General features: G+C 40.5%; 1 protein-coding gene across 1 annotated transcript in view; it reads left to right on the top strand.

Annotated features, from left to right (window-relative positions):
• rxfp1 (relaxin/insulin like family peptide receptor 1) overlaps positions 1-21,196 on the top strand; it is a 165,207-nt gene that overhangs the window by 128,368 nt on the left and 15,643 nt on the right. Inside the window, exons 7-14 of the mRNA XM_011473132.3 lie at positions 3,875-3,946; positions 4,058-4,129; positions 4,238-4,306; positions 4,439-4,510; positions 4,706-4,777; positions 8,467-8,538; positions 11,212-11,283; positions 11,658-11,729. Of these exons, the coding sequence (XP_011471434.1) occupies positions 3,875-3,946; positions 4,058-4,129; positions 4,238-4,306; positions 4,439-4,510; positions 4,706-4,777; positions 8,467-8,538; positions 11,212-11,283; positions 11,658-11,729 (573 nt within the window). The remainder of the gene's footprint in view (positions 1-3,874; positions 3,947-4,057; positions 4,130-4,237; positions 4,307-4,438; positions 4,511-4,705; positions 4,778-8,466; positions 8,539-11,211; positions 11,284-11,657; positions 11,730-21,196) is intronic.

Here is a 21,196-nt window from a genome sequence, read left to right as displayed (position 1 = left end):
TGCCCCAGGGCAGCTGTGGCTACAACCATAGCTGATCCTTCTGGATCAGGATCGTTCGCCCTTCCGTTAGCCATTCGGGGTGAGTCCCATCACTTAGCAGCTGGTTCATTTGTGCTGCCAGGCACTTGTGGAGTGCGGTAAGCTTCTTTAGCCAGTAGGCATGTATCATGGCATGGTGCTGTCCAGTTCTTCATACCTGAGACTCTTTCTTGGATGTCTGCCACTGTGATGGTTACTGGATTCTGTTCAGGGAGGTTGCTATGTTCTTTTCTCAGAGAGAAAAGAACATAGAGAGAGCTGCTTGGCTACAAGAGCAACCATGGAAGAAAACAGTACCCACCATGGAAGCAACGGTTACCAACTGCCAAACTGCAACTGCCAAACAAAGGCTCCTAGCCTTGAGCAGCCGCCTAAAGAGGTACACAAGAGACAATGAAGCCAGACGAATAAACAGGCTGTTCGCAACTCAACCTGCAAAAGTGTACGCTCAGTGGCAGGGTCAAAACAGCTGAGCAGACCCACCAAGGCTAGAAACTGAACAGTACTGAAAAGGTATATGGGAGAAAGAGACAGCAAAAGAACTATGCTATGTTCGTTTCTGAGAAAAGAACATAGCAATCTCCCTGAACAGAATCCAGTAACCATCACAGTGGCAGACATCCAAGAAAGAGTCTCAGGTATGAAGAACTGGACAGCACCATGCCCTGACATGATACATGCCTACTGGCTAAAGAAGCTTACCGCACTCCACGAGCGCCTGGCAGCACGAATGAACCAGCTGCTAACGGAAGGGCGAAGGGTGCAGTCCCATCCAACTACCGGCCAATAACCTGTCTCTCCACAACATGGAAGCTCATGTCAGGCATCATTGCAACCAAGATAAATAGCCACATGGATCGATTCATGAGTAACACACAGAAGGGCATTGGTAGAGACTCCAGAGGAGCCAAACACCAACTCCTGGTCAACAGAACAGTCGCTCAAGACTGCAGGTCACGACACACCAACCTGTGCACAGTCTGGATTGATTACAAGAAGGCCTATGACTCAATGCCACACACATGGATCACTGAATGCTTGGAGCTGTACAACAACAACAGGACTCTAAGAGCCTTCATAGGAAACTCAATGAAGCTGTGGAAAACCACCCTTGAGCCAATGGGAAGCCACTTGCACAAGTGTCCATCAAATGTGGGATATACCAAGGTGATGCTCTGTCCCCACTGCTGTTCTGTATAGGTCTGAACCCCCTCAGCCAAATAATCAAAAAGACTGGCTATGGATACCGACTTAGAAATGGGGCCAACATCAGTCACCTCCTCTACATGGATGACATCAAGCTATATGCTAAGAGCGAGCGTGACATTGACTCCCTGATCCACACCACCAAGATCTACAGTACTGACATTGGGATGTCATTCGGGCTCGAGAAATGCAACCGGATGGTGACAAAGAGAGGCAAGGTAGTCCACACAGGAGGGGTCTCACTCCCAGAAGGAACAATAGCAGACATTGAGGACAGTTACCAGTACCTTGGAATTCCGCAGGCAAATGGCAACCTGGAGCAGGCAACAAGGAAAGCTGCAACAGCTAAATACCTCCAATGAGTAAGGCAAGTCCTGAGAAGCCAGCTCAATGGCAAAAATAAGACCCGGGCAATAAACAGCTACGCACTGCCAGTTATCAGATACCCTGCAGGAATAATAAGATGGCCAAAGGAAAAAATACAGACCACGGATGTTAAAACACAAAAGCTCCTCACCATGCATGGAGGGTTCCATCCCAAATCCAGCACTCTGAGACTGTATGCTAGCCGCAAGGAAGAAGGCCGAGGACTAGTGAGTGTAGAAGCCACTATCCAGGATGAAACATCCAAGATGCATGAATACATCAAGCTCAAAGCCCCAACTGACAGTGTGCTCAGTGAATGTCTCAGGCAGTGTAAAGCAGAGGATGCGGCGCTGGAGGACAGATCCTCATGGGAGGACAAACTCCCTGCATGGGATGTACCACCGCACCATAACTGAAGTGGCTGATATCAAGAAGTCCTACCAATGGCTAGAAAGGGCTGGCCTACAGGACAGCACCGAAGCGCTCATCCTGGCAGCCCAAGAACAAGCCCTGAGCACCAGAGCAATAGAGGCTCAGATCTACCACACCAGACAAGACCCAAGGTGTAGGGTGTGCAAAGAGGCGCCTGAAACAATTCAGCACAAAAATGCAGGGTGTAAGATGCTGGCAAGGAAAGCATACATGGAGCGCCACAATCAAGTGGCTGGAATAATATACAGGAACATGTGTGCAGAATATGAACTGGAAACCCCAAGGTCAAAATGGGAAACACCTCCGAAGGTGGTAGAGAATGAGAGGGCAAAGATCCTGTGGGACTTCCAGATCCAGACTCTCAGTCCAGAAAAGCGCATTGCTAGGAACAGCTAAGATACTGCAGGACCCTCAAGCTCCCAGGCCTCTGGTAGAGGACCCGAGCTTGGAGGAGAAACCACCCGCAGAAGGGTGAGAGGGGCGTTTTTTTATTTATTTATTTTTATATATATATTTATATATACAAAAAATTGCATAAGACCAGGCTTGTGATGGAAATGAAAAATTAATCAAGTAGACCTGAACATGACAGAACCATGAAACCTGAGAAGCAAGAACAGATGACCTAAAACTGACCAAGTGATGTGACTGTACCTGGAGTAAAAAAGCTGTGGATGATTATCCAATGGAATGACCTAAGTGGGAATAAAACACAAAATATGAAAATCAAACAGAACTTGAAAACAAGATTCAAAACCTCAGTCACAGTGTTCGGTCGACCCCGTGCGGATGCTGCAGGTTTTTGGGTTTCCGGGCCTGTGGAGTGTTACACAGAGGAGCGGCTTCATCTTGACTGTCTTGTCTGGTTGATGCTCATACGGCTACCTCAAGGGACGCTATGAATATGAAACATACGCTTGTTGTGCGTGTTTTAAGGGGAGGGTGAAGTATTTGTAAGGATAGTGTAAGTTACACACACTTATGATATATGAGTAACACTTTTGTGAGCTGTTCTTACGCTGCTTTCTAGTCCTTAGTAAGGTGCTAGGACTGGCTCCTTACTGACCACACATGGATATCACACCCAGCGGGTGTGCACTTGATATATGTGACCATGGGATGTCCACACAAACTACACTCTGTCTAATTTCTTCATTCCTACCAGTCAGGCTCAAGGATGCACGTATAACTTAAACAGCACTAACGGACTCCTGGCACAATCCCAAGGATTTTTTCTTTTCTTTTTTTCTTTTTTTTGGGGGGGAAAAATGACAAATCCAAACAGCTACTCTTACCTACCCTTGCATATTTTTTTCGTGTTTATTACAACCTGTCCCCTACAGCATGCCCATAGAAAAAAAGGACACAAACATTTTCACAGTCTACAACCCTGAATTTGTGTGCAGGTCACCTGTGTAACACCTGCTGGTATGTCTATCTTTTGCCCGCAGACAGCCACGCACATGGGCATCTGTGAATACGATTTAAAGGAAAGGGGGAAAAAAGCTAAATGAATGGATATGTTTCCATTTTACATCATGCAGGATTAAGGAGTGATGCTGTATCCCATAACTGTAACATGAAACCGTGAAAACCTCCTATAGAAGACAGAGCTGCTTCCTTCTGTACAGAGGGAGTTGTGCCCTACAACCTCCAACTCCCACAATGCTGATGAAGCTTAAATACATCACCTACAGTTCAACCTGCTACCACTGTAACATTCTCGATGTTCAACTGCATCATGAATTCTGCTGTTATACTTATGTTAGTGTACGAAATGTCCTTTTCTTCCTCACAGTAATCTTTTTAATGTTTGTTTACTTTCTTTTAGATATCTGAGTTACAACAAGATAACTGTGCTGAAGCCTGGCGTGTTCAGGGACCTGCACAAACTGGAGTGGCTGTATGCCTTCACTGCATTCTCTCCTTATTATGCATGCAGCGCTAACCCATTCCAGTTGAATTCGCTTCATCAGCTATTTTGAGTCACTAATTCTGGGGATTTTTTCTGCAGGATCCTAGAAAACAACAACATCCATCAGATATCTGCCATGACATTTTCAGGACTGAACTCTCTGGTTCTGCTGTGAGTTTGGACCTTGTTTACCTCCTTGTAACAGCAGCAATTAAGAGCCTTTATTGATCTGCTAAGACAGCACAACATCCTGTTTTGCTTTGCCTGACTGACTGACAGGGTCTTGTTGAACAACTCTCTGACCAAGCTGGCAGACATCTGTCAAGAAATGCCTCGGCTGAACTGGCTGTAAGTTCGTAAAGTCTTAGTTTGTCCTGCCAAAGTGGTGACGAGTCTTTGATTAGTGAATCTGTCTGTATGCCTTTAAAAGTGCATGCCCTCAGTGCGCCCGTTCCTGTGTTTTATCATTTGCTCTTGCAGGGATTTGGAAGGAAATCTCATTGAGGCGATTGGAAATGTCTCCTTTCACTCTTGCAGCATGTTGACAGTTCTGTAAGTACACATTTACATAATTTAATTCATGGCAAAGTTTATGCTTTTAAATATTTACGTCTGGCTGAGGCTCAGAGGTTTGGTAAAAATTGATTGCAGCTGCTGCTCTGAGTGCTGGCAGTTCATTAAATAGGATTAAGAAGGTGAAAGGGGAGCTGCATAACTGTCTGTTTTTCTTGTATTCACTTTCTCCAGGGTTTTGCAGCGAAACAGGATCAACTATATACACGAGCAGGCATTCTCTGTCCTCAGGAAGCTCGGAGAGTTGTAAGTGTTTTACTGTTTTTGCTGACAGAATTTAAAACCACACCATCTGCACATTGAGAGAACAAAAGATGTTGCTCATTTTGAAGATGAAGATGTGACTTCAGATACTGCAGCACCTGATCTGGTCCTTCCTGGTCCATGCTCAGACATAGGGGATTGTCTAAATTCCATCTAATGAAAATCCCATTTAGGATGAATTGACACCTGCTTCATAATGACAGCTATGAGCGGCTCTTTCCTTGAAGGATCCTCGTCTCGTTCTCCTTCAGACCAGCTGGCTAGTTACTATGGGAGGAGGTGATGATTTGTTTTTTTTCAAGACTTTTGATCATTATGATTAAATCGTGTGTATTAACACCCTGACTGGTGTCGGTTCAGAAGCGTGACACTTTCTGGCACAAGGACTTTACAAATTATCGATGCCACAAATTTGAGAAAAGATGGAACTTAGTTGTAAAATCTGAAACAAGATCTCCAAGTTTACAATACCGTACAGTTTTGCATCTTGAATTTTGGTTATGTCATTGATGATTCTGTGTGAATTTTGACTTTGTTGGGCTGCACAGTGGCAGTGTTTACGGTCTGACATGACTTTTAACCACAAATGTTGAAGACGGCAACAGATACTTGGAGATCTTCCTTTCTGACATGCTTTATCTTTCCCTGAGCTTTTGAAGTCGTCCTTCCACTTTGTGCTGCTTTGAGTTCAGCTGCTTTTCTGTTGTCTGTTGAAAGCTGATAAAATCCTCAGGAGTTTGTATGGTTTCGCCGCCAAGAACCTGTGAACATTTAATGTCTCAGCCAACAACAAAATGTGACTAGAGGCATTTGCTGGAGGCTTTCACCTCTTTGTTAAAGCAGCATCTCAGGAATTCAGTGAGGGAATTTCCAAAAGAGTGGCAGGAATGGGTTTGAACAAAACGCAGGCTCGGTTAAGGTTTTTTGCTCTGATTTCAAGGTCACTTTTACGTGTTTTCTGCCTTAATTTTACCTCCAGATGACGACATCGAACCCACTGGCAGCTATTATCCCAGTGTAAAACATAAATAAAGACAAAACTCTGCTATTGTTAAATGTTAAACTACATCTAAACAAATGGCAGTACCTATATATTTGAATACAGGTGTGAATGGTGAGAGCTGAAAGACAACAGAAACGTTTTTTATTTTTTATTTCATGACAGATGACTGCATGTTTGGTCCTTCAAAGCAAATATTCCATCAGTGGTTCTCTTTCTCTGCATGAAAATAAACTGTTGCTCACAAATGTTAACCTCTGACCTCAGTCTCACTTCCACTACTCTTTCCTATGACTTCATTGTGAACTTCATCAGCTCTTTGTACATCTAATTTCCTCTATTAGCAATGGTCACCATTGCATCTTCAAACTTCCTTTCACTTCCTGTTCAACAGCCCAATCAGAAACTCTACTCTACCTCTGCTAAACTCTTTCAGACCTTCACAGGTATGTTGTGCGGGCCAACTGATTTTCCACTTGTCATCCTCTTCAATGTCTTCCTCACTTTATTCTACGAATCCTGCTCCACGACATCCACCTCTTCTCCCCTGTGCTCTCTAACATTTTCCTCATCCATCAGCTCTACATTCTCCTTCCATCTTCCCATCAAACTTCTGGAACCTCTCAATGCATTTCCATCGCTGTCCATCATCACTTTTTTCTTCTCTAACCTTTTCACCTGAATAGACTCCTGAACTTCTTCATTCCACCACCAAGTCTCCTGATCTGCTCTCCTCATTCCAGATGTAACATGAACTACCTTCCTCCCAGTCTGTAGCTGTAGTTCTCCAGTCATCTGGAAGAACCTCCTGATCTCCCAACGTCTGTTTCAACTCCTCCCTATAAACCAAACAGCACTCTTCCTTTTCAGCTTCCACCAATTGGTTTTCTGCCCCGCTCTCTTCATCTTCCTCACCACCAGAGTCATCCTCCACACCGCCATCCCGTGGCTGCACCCCACCCACCCACCCACCACTTTGATCATCGATTAGCAACAGCAACAAGCACAGCCGTCATTTTCTCCTCAAGCTTAGGTTTTGTGTGTGAGGGAGTGATGTGTGTGACGGCTGTGAGGAGGTTTTTGTGCAACTCTCTGCTCTCATCACTGTAAAACAACATTTCCTGTTGTAAAAAAAAATGTAATGAAGACATGGACTTACATTTGCAGAGCTTGACCTCTTGTGGACCTCTTTCTATCAGCTTCAGACTGCTGCCAAACACACAGTCAGATCGCTCTGATTAAGATCCATTAGATCACCTCAGATGTTTCTGTGACAGTTTCTTTTTGAAATCCGGCAGCTTCATTAACCAGACGATCAGCTGCTGCTTCTGCCACCGCAGGCTTTCACTTCTTAAGCTGCTTTGTCTCAGTGGATCTCCGTATTGCATGTTTAAATCTTTTCCACCATCATTTTTCCTCCTGGTGTGGGTCAATGGGGGTGGTGGGCATTGTCATTTAACCGGCAGTTTGACAGGATTAACTTGAGTGTTCACCAGCTTTGCGATGAAGACCACCATCCTCCTTCCTCAGGACTGCGTCTGCGAGCCTCAGCTGTTAAAGCGAGTCTTTCCAAAGATTAATTTAATGTCACCCCCCAGTGACAAGAGCAGCATGTTGAAGTAAAATATGTACTTTTCATAAGCTTATCCAAAGTACTCAGTCTTCATGCATTTTAGAGTTTGGATCTCCATCACAAACAATTTCAGGTTTACCACCAAACTCTGTTTTTAGGATCTTTGTTTTTTTTATAGTTTAATTTGCAGTGATTAAAGTCTACAGGTATAGTCCACATGTGCATAACCCAAATCCCTGTCATTAATAATCACAGCTGTCTGGTTTTGGCAACGTTTTTTATAAATATTTATAAAGGATCACATAAAAATGAAAATACAGTTACTTAAGAGAAAAATACGTTATGTTTTTAGTCATGATCCTTAACATTATATGATCAGCTATTTCTGTGAGAAGGACATTATCATGTGTGGGGGTTTTTTCAGATAAAAGATAATGCAGCAGCTGCTGCTGATGCTGCTGGTGAGAGGACTCAAAGGCAGGAAAGATGATTAAACTGATGAGGAAAAGAGGGATGGAGACCTCAGGGCCGACAAAAATGGAGAGAATTGCATTTCCTGGGAAAATGCATATGTGAAGGCTCACAGATGGCTAAAGGAAATAAAGAAGCCATTTCTGAAACCTTCAAGTAACTTGCTTTAAACAAATTTGTCTGAAACTGTTCAGCACTGCTAGAAAGACCTACCTGATTCAGGTCAAAAATGGGTTTAAAGACAAGAAAATGATAAAAAAAAGGAACTTTAATGACGGACAAACCAGCAAAACGGATAGAAAGAATACTACATTTCCTAAATCAATCAAAACAATATTTTAAAAAGTAATGAGAAGTTAAAAAAAAAAGTCCAATAGACAATTTTTTTAAATTTCACACAAAAGAAATGTAAATGAAGATTTTCCTGGAGAGGAAAAACAAACTTAAGGGAATTGTTTCCCAGACATTTCTTCATAAATTACAAGTAATAACCACAGTTGTAGGCTTTAAGGACATTTTTTTTTAAAGGAGGGTGTTTTGTTGTTAGAAAAATGGGCAAATCCATCTGCTCATTCTTTGCTGGTTGTGGAGAGTTGCTTTTTGAATCTGATGTGTGTGTCTGTGCAGGGACCTGTCCAACAACAGACTGGTGGCCATTCCCAGAAAACTTTTCATCTTACTGGAGGATTTGCTTCAGCTGTGAGTTCCTGTCACACAAACACAGAGACATTTGTGCAGGGAGGCACACCAGCTGCTGGGCTAAATTTGGCTTCTGCCACAAAACTGTCAACTGTACCAGAAATTAGAGGTTGGATGTGTTTTCCTCCAAACAACGGAGTTCGCATATCATTCTCTGGTTTTTAGGTTCATATTTGGCCTACAAACTTCAAACAGCCACTCCATCAGGTCCAGTCAGGTTTTATTAGACTAAACCTGCACGTTCGCCGCAGTCTGCAACCCGCAACCTGCAGTCTATCTGTAGCTAACATCATTCGTCTTTTCAATGAGGAGGGACAAATGCTGGATGGCAAAACACATTTGATGCTACATCCGACCATACCAACAGCAGCTCTCACAGCAAATCTTCAGTCCAGCATGTAGGGAAGTCACTGGACTGTGGGGTGTGAACTGTTGGGGTGATGTAATGGGGCTGTAATGTGGCTCACATTCAGGGCAGCAGCTCTGCTACTGCTGGCAGCATCAGTTCAAAGGAGAAACACCAACCGAACATTCATTACTGGAGTCACATTTTCTCCAGACCCAAACAGTTTAGTTCTGCTTTTAGACTTTTTTTTCCATGTCAACAAAAAAAAAGCCACGAAAAAGCAGATCTGCTTTAAGTAAAATTTTAAAGAATTTCAATCTCAGCTTTTTGGTTTGTTTTAAGGGTTAATGGCCGACGAAGTGTGCAGTTATTACTTTTGAATGCAAGCCGTGGAAGCCTGAACCGTCCAAATCGAAGTGAAGGACGGTTGCTTCCGCGAAGTGCGTTAAAAAGTAATAAACGCACACTTCGAAGGCCATTAACCCGCTTATACCATGGTCACTTACAAAAGAAATACATATTAACCAGTTTTTAGTCCTTAATTCTTGTTTTTTTTTTTCCGATTTGGATGCGCCGCCTCACGTAACATATAGTCCGCGTCGCGCAGCACCACCGCTGCAGTCAAGATTCTGCGATATATCTATGCTGATCGTCCAGATGGCTTGAATAAAGCATCAGTTCAGAGAGAAAGTTCATCTCTTACCGCTTGTTTAATGTCCAAATGATGAAGCAAAAGGTTGTTTTAAAGAAGCCGGCGCAGTGATACAAAACATTTAAGCTAGCTGACCGGAACTTCTTTTTTCACCGTGCGGTGATCAAGTTTTAACGCATACCCAGCAGCCAATCAGAATCGAGTATTCAACCGGACCATGGTATAATGATAAATAAGCACATAACCGGTTACTTCACCTGCTGTCTTCAATAAATAAAAATGCATGTCTGTAAATTAGCTTTTCCGTCATTACAAATTTCAGAAAATAACCTGAAATCAGAAATATTTGCAGAGAAAAGACATTGCAACTCTGTATTCAAATGTTTTCTTATGCTGAAATAGTTTTCTTAAATCTTGAATAATTTTACAAAAAAATGTAAAGGTTCCCTACATTTTTAACATATTGTTATTGAAAAGTTTTTATTGTAATACCTGTTTTACATTGAAATGATTGAATATTACCAACAAGCAACTGGAGTCACAACAAGAAATCCAGGATGAATTAAAAATGGAATTAGCACCTACCTGAGGTGGGTTTAATCAATCAGGATGTGGAACCACTTGAGTCAATTAATCAGCTGCAAGCTGGTCAGGGAGGGCTGGGGTTGTGGCTCCAGAGGACCAGGATGAGTCAGTAAAGTCCCTGAGCCTGATTCCAACAGAACAGCCCCATACAGCGTTCTCTGTTTGTTCCTTTTGTTTGCTTTGGGTTTGGGTCTCTCTGTTGTAATTTACAAACTAGAATGAAATTCAAACAGCTAGAAGGTATCAGTGGATGTAAATGTAGTTCTGTCATTGAGGGGAGGGGGATCTCTCTTCATGTTCTTGATCTACACTGCAGTTTTAAAGAAAATCCACCCAGTTGCAATAAAAACTGCATTTTTTAGGATTGTGTCCTTGGAGTTCAAGTGAAATCAAATTCTTGACTTTTGAAAACATTGGACTTTACGTGTTGTCTTGTGCAAAAGGTTCAGAAAGTTTCCTCGCATCAAGGCGTTTGTCTGATTGGTGTGTGTGACCGCGAAGCTGGCTGAGAAAAGAAGATGAAGAAAGAAACCAGAGAAACAGAACGTTTCTCCTGAAGCACCATCATTTCCACCTGAACTTGGAGATTTGCTGCATAGAGTCGTCCCTCCAGAGAAAGCGGTCTGTCCATCACGCTCGCTTTGAGCACCAATAAAATAATGGCAACACCAAAAAAGAAAAGTAACAACGGGGGTACTTTTTTCCTTTTCATTAGTCAAATATGTTATTTGTTCGTTTTGGTTTGTCTGATCAATCTCTGGAGATGTTTTGAAGGATGAGATCATATGTGTACTTTTGAATCAGCATACTAAACACTCTTGATGTAGTACTGCTTGTTTTCATGACACTGGACACACCAGGACAAACCACCTTTAGTTCTGTGCTGTGGAAACATGGAGATGGTTGTTTAACAAAATGCCTGCAGCACACCAACAAAGCAGAGAGCTGTTCTGGATCTGCAGCAGGACAAGTGACAGCAGCAGAAACGAGGAGAGCAGCAGTCGGCTCCCGTCTGCAGGATCCTGCTGTTCTTGACGTTTTCTCTGAAGATTGTTTATGCTACTGAAACTCCTGTGTTTTCATCTTGCAGGAATATTTCATACAATCCCATCATGGAGCTCCAAGTTGACCACTTTGACCGATTACATAAATTGAAGTCACTGTAAGTACACAATCCTGCATGACTGAAATCATGTGGGTTTCACAAGCACAAAGAAAAAGAAAGCAGCTTAAGAAGCTGTTCAAGCATGTTTCACATAAAGACAGCAATAGAAACACAACAGAGTTTGGCAGATCCCAGGGAGCAAACAAATACTGACAGACTGGAATAAGGTCATCGCTCTTTTCATGCTTCCATCCGGAGCATCAGGTGCTGCATCCTTGTTTTCATCATCTGTGGTTCTTTTAGAGGAACAAGAACGAGGGAATGGCATAAAAAGAAGGCCCAGAAAATGTTTCCTTTCCTTTTTTACACTCTTTTGTGAGGTTTGCCTGCCCTCATTCTGAGACTGATTTGATTTTGTTTCTGTTTGACAGGAGCATAGAGGGAATAGAAATTGGAAACATTCAGCGAAGGATGTTTGAACCTCTTAAATACTTGACTCACATGTAAGTATGACATACCTGTCTTTATAGGCAGCAGAAATTGTTTTTTTTCTTTTTGTTTCTTTTTACCTTTGAGGTTTATAACTAAGCTATTTGTGTTAAGTCAGGCTGCTCTTGGACCTGGGGGAGAAGATTAAGGAAGGCTCAGTGTAATCCAACCTCTCTGTGGTTTAAAACATGTGAGAAACAAGCATCAGGTTCTGCAGGGGATGCAACAAGAGAAGATGAAGTTCTAAACAAATGGAGCCTTGTTATAAAGCTGTCGTATAGGATGTAGGATGTACCTCCAGTGAAGATTACAAATAATTCTATGAGAAGATCTTTAAAAGAAGAAATATTCTAAGTCAGTGGTCTCCGACCTTTTTCAGGTTGAATGTCAGACAATATTTTCATGGACCAGCCTGTATGAGGCTGAAGTGGGCCTCTGATTTATTTTTTTAAGCTTTCAGTTTACCTTAATTTATGAGGGTAACGTTTATTTTCATTAGGGGGGTTGTATTGGCAAGAGTCGGAAAATTTGATATTTATCACGATATACATCAAGTGTCACTCATTCTCCTCTGGAGCCCACAACAAAGGACCACAAATCCTCGTTTTTATATGGTACTGACTCCAACGTGGCACAGAGTTTCAGTTTGGTACCCATCCCAGGCAAAAACTGACTGAACATTAAGCATTTAACACAAGCTGCTTCTCTCTGAGATCTTGTTTTGTGCGTGCAGAGCTGCTCATAGAGGCTCTGTGTGCTCTGCTGCCAACTACTGGTCGGTGGTTTAAGTGGAAAACAAGAGTCAGACGCCGAAAGATGCTCAGAAATAATTCAATAAATATCATCTTGTCAGCATTTTAAATCGATACAAGTATCACAAGTGAAATATCGCCGAATCGAGTTTTTTCCCTACACACCATTAATGGTCATCCTCTGTAAAATATCTACAGCTGCTTTAAGCTTAATTTGTATTCTAGGTTTCATGTGGTAACCATTAAAATGTGATTTAGATTTTCCCTTAACCCATACCGTTCAAAGTGGAGGCTAAAAAAAATCCTCCTCATCTGACTTTTAAGGTGCAACAGATAAATTAAAAAAAGAAAAACGGTCAGTAGAACAGATATTTTCTAAATATAATAACAAATGTGAATCCACAGTTTGAACAACTTTATTAGCAGCATCCACATAACATTAGACAACCGGTTGCTTAATATTCTGCATTATTATTATGATCTGTGGGAACAAAGACAATAAATCCATATTGGGAGTAAAGACTCCTGGTTTTTGTATGTTAAATGCAGATTGATTTTCTTTTATTAAGTGGAACACTCTTCTTCTGTTTCCTCGGTGAATCTTCTCTGCCAGATGAAAATTTCTAACTGTGTTTGTTGTTGTTAACTTTGTTCAGAGCAGAATGAAGATGGCCGACAGTGCAGCAGGGCTGACGTGAGCTCCGATAAAAACCTCAGTCTGGTGCTTATAATTACCTAATCTGCTCAACTCTTACTTGGGCTGCTTTCATGCCTGGCTGATTCTTTTGGAAATCTGTCTACTGAAAATTTATATACTAAGCTGTGTCATTGTTCATTTTGACCACATGGACTTGGATATGGGTCAACCTGTGACAAACAAAACCTTGGTTGAGACTCTGCAGCAGTTCAAGAATGAGATGTTATCTCATTTTGACGCTAAACTTGACACGATTCATAATAGCGTCCACCAGATGCAAGATTCGCTGAACTCAATGAAGACGACAGTGGGTGAACTGGAAGGCCGCGTTGGTTCCAATCAAGATGAGCTGTCTCGTCTGGAGACTCGCATAAAACAACTGGAGAAACAGAACTCTTACCTGGCGGAGAAAGTTGAAGATGCAGAAAACCGGAGTAGAGCTTCTAACATTCGCCTTCTTCGTGTGCCAGAGGGTTCTGAGGGCCGTGACATGATCGGCTTCGTTGGTCAGCTTCTCATCCAACTTTTTGGTCAGGATAAACTTCCCTCTCCTCTGGTCATCGAAAGAGCACATCGTTCTCCTGGAACACCTAATCCCAATCCCAAGACTGCTCCACGGCCAATCCTCGTGAGGTTTCTGCACTTCCAGGACAAACTCAACATTCTACGCCTCTCCCGTGACAAAAAGGAGCTTCAGTTTAATGGAAATCGAGTCCATATCTATCCTGATTTCAGCGCTGGTTTGATGGAGAAACGCCGTCTGTTTACTACGGTAAAAAAGAAGCTCCGTGACCTGGATATTGAATATGCTATGCAATATCCTGCAACGCTTCGAGTCCACGTCGAGGGGAAAAAGCTGTTCTTTCGCTCACCTGACGAGGCTGAGATCTTCATTCGTGATTTTTCCCAACAGTCCCCCTGAGTATGGACGGTAAAAATCTCTCTACTGTTTTTCTTTTGAACTACCTAAACTTCTTTAATTCACACTGACGGCCATATGAAACTTTGTTTGCCGTAAACTACTACTGAAATGACGTAATGTCGCAAGGCGCTGCTCTGCCTGTTTTGTGCAGCTTTTCATTTCTCTTTTTGCAGCTCTGAATATTTACACTAGCTACATTTGCTGATGTTGAGCAGATTTTTCTCCTTTTTTCTCTTCTTTATTTCTGGTAATACTCATTTCCATCTGGTGGTAATCTCCACTTGAAAATTACAACATTACTGACGTTTTTGTATTTTTATTTTTTCTATTTCAGACTGAGGTTGTCGTGTTATCTTTATAAATTTTTGTGTTTCGAACAGTTATGTTCCAACTTTTTCAATTATGTGTTTTGTGTGAATGTCTGTGCATGTGTGTGACTGTTATTGTGCCCCTGGCAATTATTAATTCAATTTTTAGTCAAATTTGCTTCATGCAGTTTTGTTTATGGCAGTTTATTTTTTCCTGTTCCTTTGATTATGGTTAAAGGTCTTCAAATAATTCATGTTAATATGAGGAGCCTATTACCAAAAATTGATCAACTAAGGGCCTGGCTTGTTTACAATAAACCCAGTGTCATTACTATATCTGAAACATGGCTTTCTTCTAATATCTCAGACAGTGTTATTAGCCTGGACAATTACACTCTGTACAGAGCAGATAGAAGTTCGAGAGGAGGTGGAGTAGCTACATATGTGTCTTCAAACATACAGTCACATGTCATTTTACCTAAAGTGGCACCATTGTGTTTTGAAGGCCTGTTTATTAAATTAATTTTGCATGATCATAAACATTTGATAATTGGTAATATTTACAGACCCCCTAATTCACCCTCTGACTCAGTTAAAAACATTGTTTCTACTGTCACATCCTTGGGTTGTAAAAGTGAAATGATCCTGTTGGGAGACTTTAACATAAATTGGTTATGTCCGTCATCTGCTACTGAACGTACTCTTTTTAATAGTTCTAATTTCTCACAGTTAATATCTAAACCTACAAGAATTAGCACTAACTCTAAATCTCTTATTGACTGGATTCTAGTAACACATCCAGACAGAATCCAAGACTCTGGTGTCCTATCAGATTGCTTCAGTGACCACTGTATTATATATTGCATTTGGAAAATTAAAACTCCTCGTCTTCCCCCAAAATTGGTCAAAGTTCGACAAACAAAAATATTAAATATTGATAACTTTATTGAAGATTTGCTTAATATTAATTGGGCTAGACTTAACTTAATTCCTTTCATGAATGAAGCTTGGGACTATTTTTCCACTGAGTTACTGAATGTTATTGATAAACATGCACCACCAACTGTGATCCGAGTAAAAGGCAAACAGATGCCGTGGGTAAATGGAGAACTGATTAGTCTGTTCAGACAGAGGGACAAAGCTTGGGAGAAATTCCATCGTACTCAAGACCCTGCTGATCGGGATGCTTACAAACGTTTAAGAAATATCTGCACTACAAGAACTAGAAATGCTAGATCGAACTATTACAAAGATAGTCTATCTAACAGTGCTAATAATCCAAAACAATTCTGGAGGCAAATTAACAACCTATTAGGAAAAACAGATTCTGCTTCAACTAATATGCTTATTAACAATGTGTGTACAAATGATCCGGCTGTTATCTCTGAGGCATTCTGTCAGCATTTCTCAAAATCACCTCCTATTGAATCTACTTCTCATTCCATTTCTCACTGTGTTAACTTGTCCAGTGACAGTATCTTTTCCTTCAGAATGGTCAATCCGACTGATGTAGAACAGGTCATAAATGAGCTCTCATCTACCAGTAGTGCTGGTCCAGATGGCATCGAAGCAAAATTTGTTAAACTTGCTTCCCATGTGCTTTGTTTTCCCTTGGCTGCTCTTTTAAATCTCTCTTTTACCACGGCTGAAGTCCCCTTGGCTTGGAAACGTGCAAAAGTTATACCTCTTCATAAAGGAGGGAAATCTAATGACATGAGCAATTATAGACCAATTTCAATCATCAACAGTATTGTCAAAGTATATGAAAAAATTATCTTTAATCAACTTTCAGAATACCTAACACTTAATAATATACTATCTCCTTTCCAATCCGGTTTTCGAAAACATTTCTCCACAACTTCAGCTTTGTTAAAATTCACCAATGATATTTTCTCTGGTTTTGATAATAACATGTTAACTGGCGCCTTATTTATTGATCTTACCAAAGCTTTTGACATGGTAGATCACTATCTGTTACTGGACAAACTTCATTCAATTGGCCTTGATAGATCCTCGCTCCTTTGGTTCAACTCATACCTTCATCATCGTCAGCAGTGCGTGCTTTTTAATGGCAGCTATTCCAACTTTCTAAGCGTAGACAAAGGCGTTCCACAAGGTTCTGCACTCGGTCCCCTCTTATTTTCTATTTTCATTAATGACCTTCCAACTAAATGCATTTACAGCAATATTCAACTTTATGCCGATGATACTGTCATTTACTCCTCTAAATCCAACATTGTTGACATTCAGCATTCAATTCAACATGATTTTAATTCTGTTCAATTGTGGTTACAATCCAATAAACTTCTACTCAACAAATCTAAATCCTATTTTATGTTGTTTCAAAAAAGACTACGTCCTGTAGCTGCAAGTGAAATACATTTAACTTACCTGGACATGTCACTTATTTCAGTAGCAGAAAAATTTAAATATCTTGGTTTGTGGCTTGACTCCTCTCTCTCTTTTAGTGCTCATATACAGTCCATTGTCCACAAAATTTCGTATCGTTTAAAATTACTTTATCTATCAATCAATTGTTTTAGTCTCTCAGTCAGGAAGAAAATCATCTCACAACTGATTATCCCGACTTTAGATTATGGTGACATCATTTATCAAAACACTACTCTCACTAACCTCCGACCACTGAACGTTATATATAACAGCTTGTGTCGGTTTATTCTTCGTTGTCCATTTAGAACTCACCACTGTCTTATGTTTCAGCAACTGTCCTGGCTTCCCCTATCCTCTCGACGTCAATTTCACTGGCTATTGTTCATTTTCAAATGCATTAACCTTAGCTATCCAGACTATCTCAAACAATATTTAACTCCTTTTCAGTCTTCTTATAATTTACGTCATGCAGATCAAATTTTTTTTGCTGTTCCAAGAGTTAAAAAACAAATTGGAAAATATTCATTTAATTATAAGGCTCCCTCCGACTGGAACAATCTTCCTCTATCCATTCGCTCTTTAACCTCATTCTTTGCATTTAAAAATGCCTGTTTAGTTCATCTTCAACACTCATGTAACTGTTTTTGATTTAATTTGATTTCTTTTCTGCCTTTTATTTATTATTTTATTTCCTTACCTTAAATTAATTATTAATTACTAGTAGGTGCATTAAATGCCTATGTTTGTGTGTGTGTGTGTGGGTGTGTGCCTGTTTGTTGTCTTGTAAATTTTAAGTTCTTTTTGTCTTGTTTTGATATATGTAAAACTCAGCTGTATCTGTCGGTTATTTATTTGCTTGTTTTGTTGTATTTTGAGGACCCCCTTGAAAACGAGATGATACATCTCAAGGGGCTTATCCTCTAAACAAATAAATTGAAATTGAAATTGAAGTTCTAATTTTGCTTCAAGGTAGACTCTTTAACAGGGTAGTGGATGGATATTTGACACGTGGCCGAACGACTTGACATGCGTCAAGAATAAGACAGATGTGGTGGGGAGAATCCAGTCGTTTTCCAAAATAAAACATCCCTCAGAATCATTATTTAAATATAATATAAAACAAATAAGTTGTACCCTGTTCTCTGCGGCCCGTACCAACTGTTCCTCAGGGCCCACGACCACTACTCTGAGTAATCAAAGCAGTTTGATTTTAATAAGTCAAGCAGGGGCTGTTTACTTAAGTCAATCATCCAAACAGAACGACCTTCTTGTGAAGAATTAATGTCCACTCATTTGTTGCTGACAGAAATGGCGCCTCCTATTTGTTAAAATTATAATATTTCAACAGATCTTAGGATATTCATAAGTTTTAAGACTTATGAAGAGATCTGTGCACCACACAGTCATGATCCTGAGGTGCTAATGAGCAATGCTAATGGCTGATGCTGTAAGTCCAACACTTTGTCATGAGCAGACCCCGCACTTAATTTTCTTTTATGTCCATTGAACCACATAATCACATCACTGGAGCAGAATTTCCCATGTTCTCCTCACAGGTGTAGACATTTGGTGTCAGACAGACGCTGCAGGCACGTCCACACATGTAGATTTAGAAAGGTTTGGACTGCTGCACATCAGCCTGTTGATTACATTGATGGCTGAAACTGAGACTGTTTTTGATGCGGTTGACATGACTTTGACCAGAGGAGATCCTTACAGGTGAGAAAATGCCTCCCATTTTCTCTCAGTAGGGAGTTTGATGCTCAAAGAATCAGCAAGTAATTCATAAATCCCAAAGATTTTGAAAGAAAACAGAGAACGTTGATGTAACTATCATAATAGCAAATAACTCAAATCAGCTTAAGGTTAGTTATGGGGTGGTTGTAATGAAGTAAGTTTAACAGCTGTCTGGCTATTAAACAGTGGGAGGGAGAAGATCTTTTTAAGTGGGTTTTGGGTTGATTAGATTGGCCCTATCTCAGTTCAGGTCCTTCAAATATACAGTTTACAGTAAAAAAAAATCACAAATCAGTTAGTGTGTTTGTTTTAACTGTTGTCCTCTGTAGGAAATTCTTACAGATTTGATGACACAATTAATTGGCTTTCCAATTTTAATGTAATGAACAGTTTACCCTTAACCTACCCATTAACTTTTCCTTTAACTGTCACATTAAAAGCTGTAAATCGGCCTCAGTGTTGAGTTCTTGGACATGGCCTTCATTTTATGCAGGTTGTGTGTTTTAAACTGATGGAGGATGGACATTTATGTATTTTTTCTAATGCAGTGTAGTGTTCCTGTGCTGCATGAACTGTCATGATGATCCGTCTTCTAACTGGAATGATCATTGCAGTTTGCAGTGGATGGAGCTCCCTCATGCACAACAGTGCAACCTATGTATAAAAAGACTAGAACAGGGAGACAAACTCAAGAAAAGACACCATTTTACAGACTAAGTATAAGCCTTTGATCTATAAATTTAAACGTTTTAAACAAATTGCTGGAGAATAAAGTCATGAGGACTATGAACACATATGTCCATAGGTGTAGTTGATCCAGAGGGTCAGGGCTACATTTGGACCTAAAATGATCTGTTGTTAATAGAATTAAATTCTTTTCATCATTCTTTCTGACACAGAAATTGCAGTAGAATCAGAGAAGAACCCTGAGCAAACCTGTCAGTGGATCACTGCAGCGATCAGCTGATTCCCACCTGCTGTGTGTGTTATTTGGTGGCTCCTGTCTCAGAGCAGATCTCAGCAGGGAAGATTAGTCTGTTGATAAAGGCTCTCATTAGAGAACTGTTCCTCTGTAGCGAGATGCGTGCTCAAAGATTTGCGCTTACTTCACCCTATTTTGTTTTTTTTATGCTACCACATGTTTAGTTTCCGTAGCAACCAGAATTTTAATAAGATTGTTTTTCCTTAAGTAGAACTGCATTTGATTAAACCTTTATTCAATCTATTTTGGGTTTTCTCACAGTTTCCTAAACATACTTTTTCTGTGAATTGATGACGAATGCATAACATGGTAACAATCTTGAGCCACTTTGTATCATTGATGTGGTGGGATAAAGTATGAAAGTATTTTTTTTTTTTCATTGTAGAACTTTCTAAGGGATTAAAAGCAGCCACAAACAAGTAATAGAAAAGTTTTACTGAACTTTTAATGAACAAAGCTTGTAAGTGTTTGACTGTAGCACAAGTGAGGAAGTTGTAAAAACACTGCAAGGGAGATAAAATAGTAAATGACTTGATTTAAAGGTGTTAAACATGTTTTGTTCAGCATAAGTGTTTATGTGTCTGAGTCAGAGCTCAGTCAGTCCTCACTGAATTCAATGAAACAGGTTAATAAAGTCAAGATATATTGTTAGTTAACCTTCAAGCTTCCACTCCGGTAGTCTTCTAATCTATTTTCACAGCATTTCCAGTGGTCTTTGGTTTATGATTATGCCGTTTTTTAGCCAAAATAGAAAAACCTGTGGAGTTTTCTATGATGTAGTTTCTGCAGAGCAGATCATAGGTAAAGGGCAACGCTGCCCCCTTTTCCTTTCCGCTTACCTTATGGCCTTCCCAATGTATTCTCTGTCACAAATAAGCTCATTTTCCAGAGGAAAAGCACTTTTTCACAATGATCTGAATAAAAGAAAGATTCAGAAAAGCAGTTTTAAGCTTAAGTCTCTTGAAATATGTCAGAAAAATGCCACAAGAACATGTTAGAAACACCAGAAACACATTTTTTCATTGAAGTGGGTCTACTATCAAAAATGTGGGGATCAAACATAAACACAAACGTTTGATCAATGCCTTGGCACTGACAGCATACTCGCTTCAGAGCTGCACTTACAGGGGTGCAGTTTTTACAATTAGCTACAAAAATCCACTGATTTCGCCTACTAGAAAATCAGCAGCTATCAGATGAAACCACTGCCGTCAACATGACATGAATTGACCATCATTTCTATCAGCATTCAACTCTTTGTATTGTTCCTCGCCAATGATGTTGTATGCATACCTTCAGAAGCACTACAAACTTCCCGGTATGTGGAATACCAACACCAACAGTATCCCATTTCTGCAGAACAAAGGTGCAAAGGAGAACCATCTTTGCTCTGGCTGATTAAATGTGACCCCCACCTCCTCCATCCTCTGGAGTGTAAAATTCTGCACAGGTTCCTTCATAGTGGACTACACCATTGTAGAGCCAAAGAGTTTGAAATAAGATGATGGATCACGTGTTTACTTGTGGGTGTTCATATATATTTAATTCTTTAAACACCACATTTTTGAGTCAGCGTCTCCATGATAGTTGAACACTTTAAAATACAGATCAGCGCTCAGTCTGGTTTAATTTTACTCGTGCAGAGCTGCAGGTAAGCAGCCTAAGCGTAAAGTCATAAAGGTTCTCAGCCTT

Source organism: Oryzias latipes, chromosome 10 (genome assembly GCF_002234675.1).
Source record: "Oryzias latipes chromosome 10, ASM223467v1".
NCBI classification, from domain to species: Eukaryota; Metazoa; Chordata; class Actinopteri; order Beloniformes; family Adrianichthyidae; genus Oryzias; species Oryzias latipes.
Note: the sequence above shows the minus strand (reverse complement) of the source record. Positions and strands in the feature narration are given on the sequence as shown.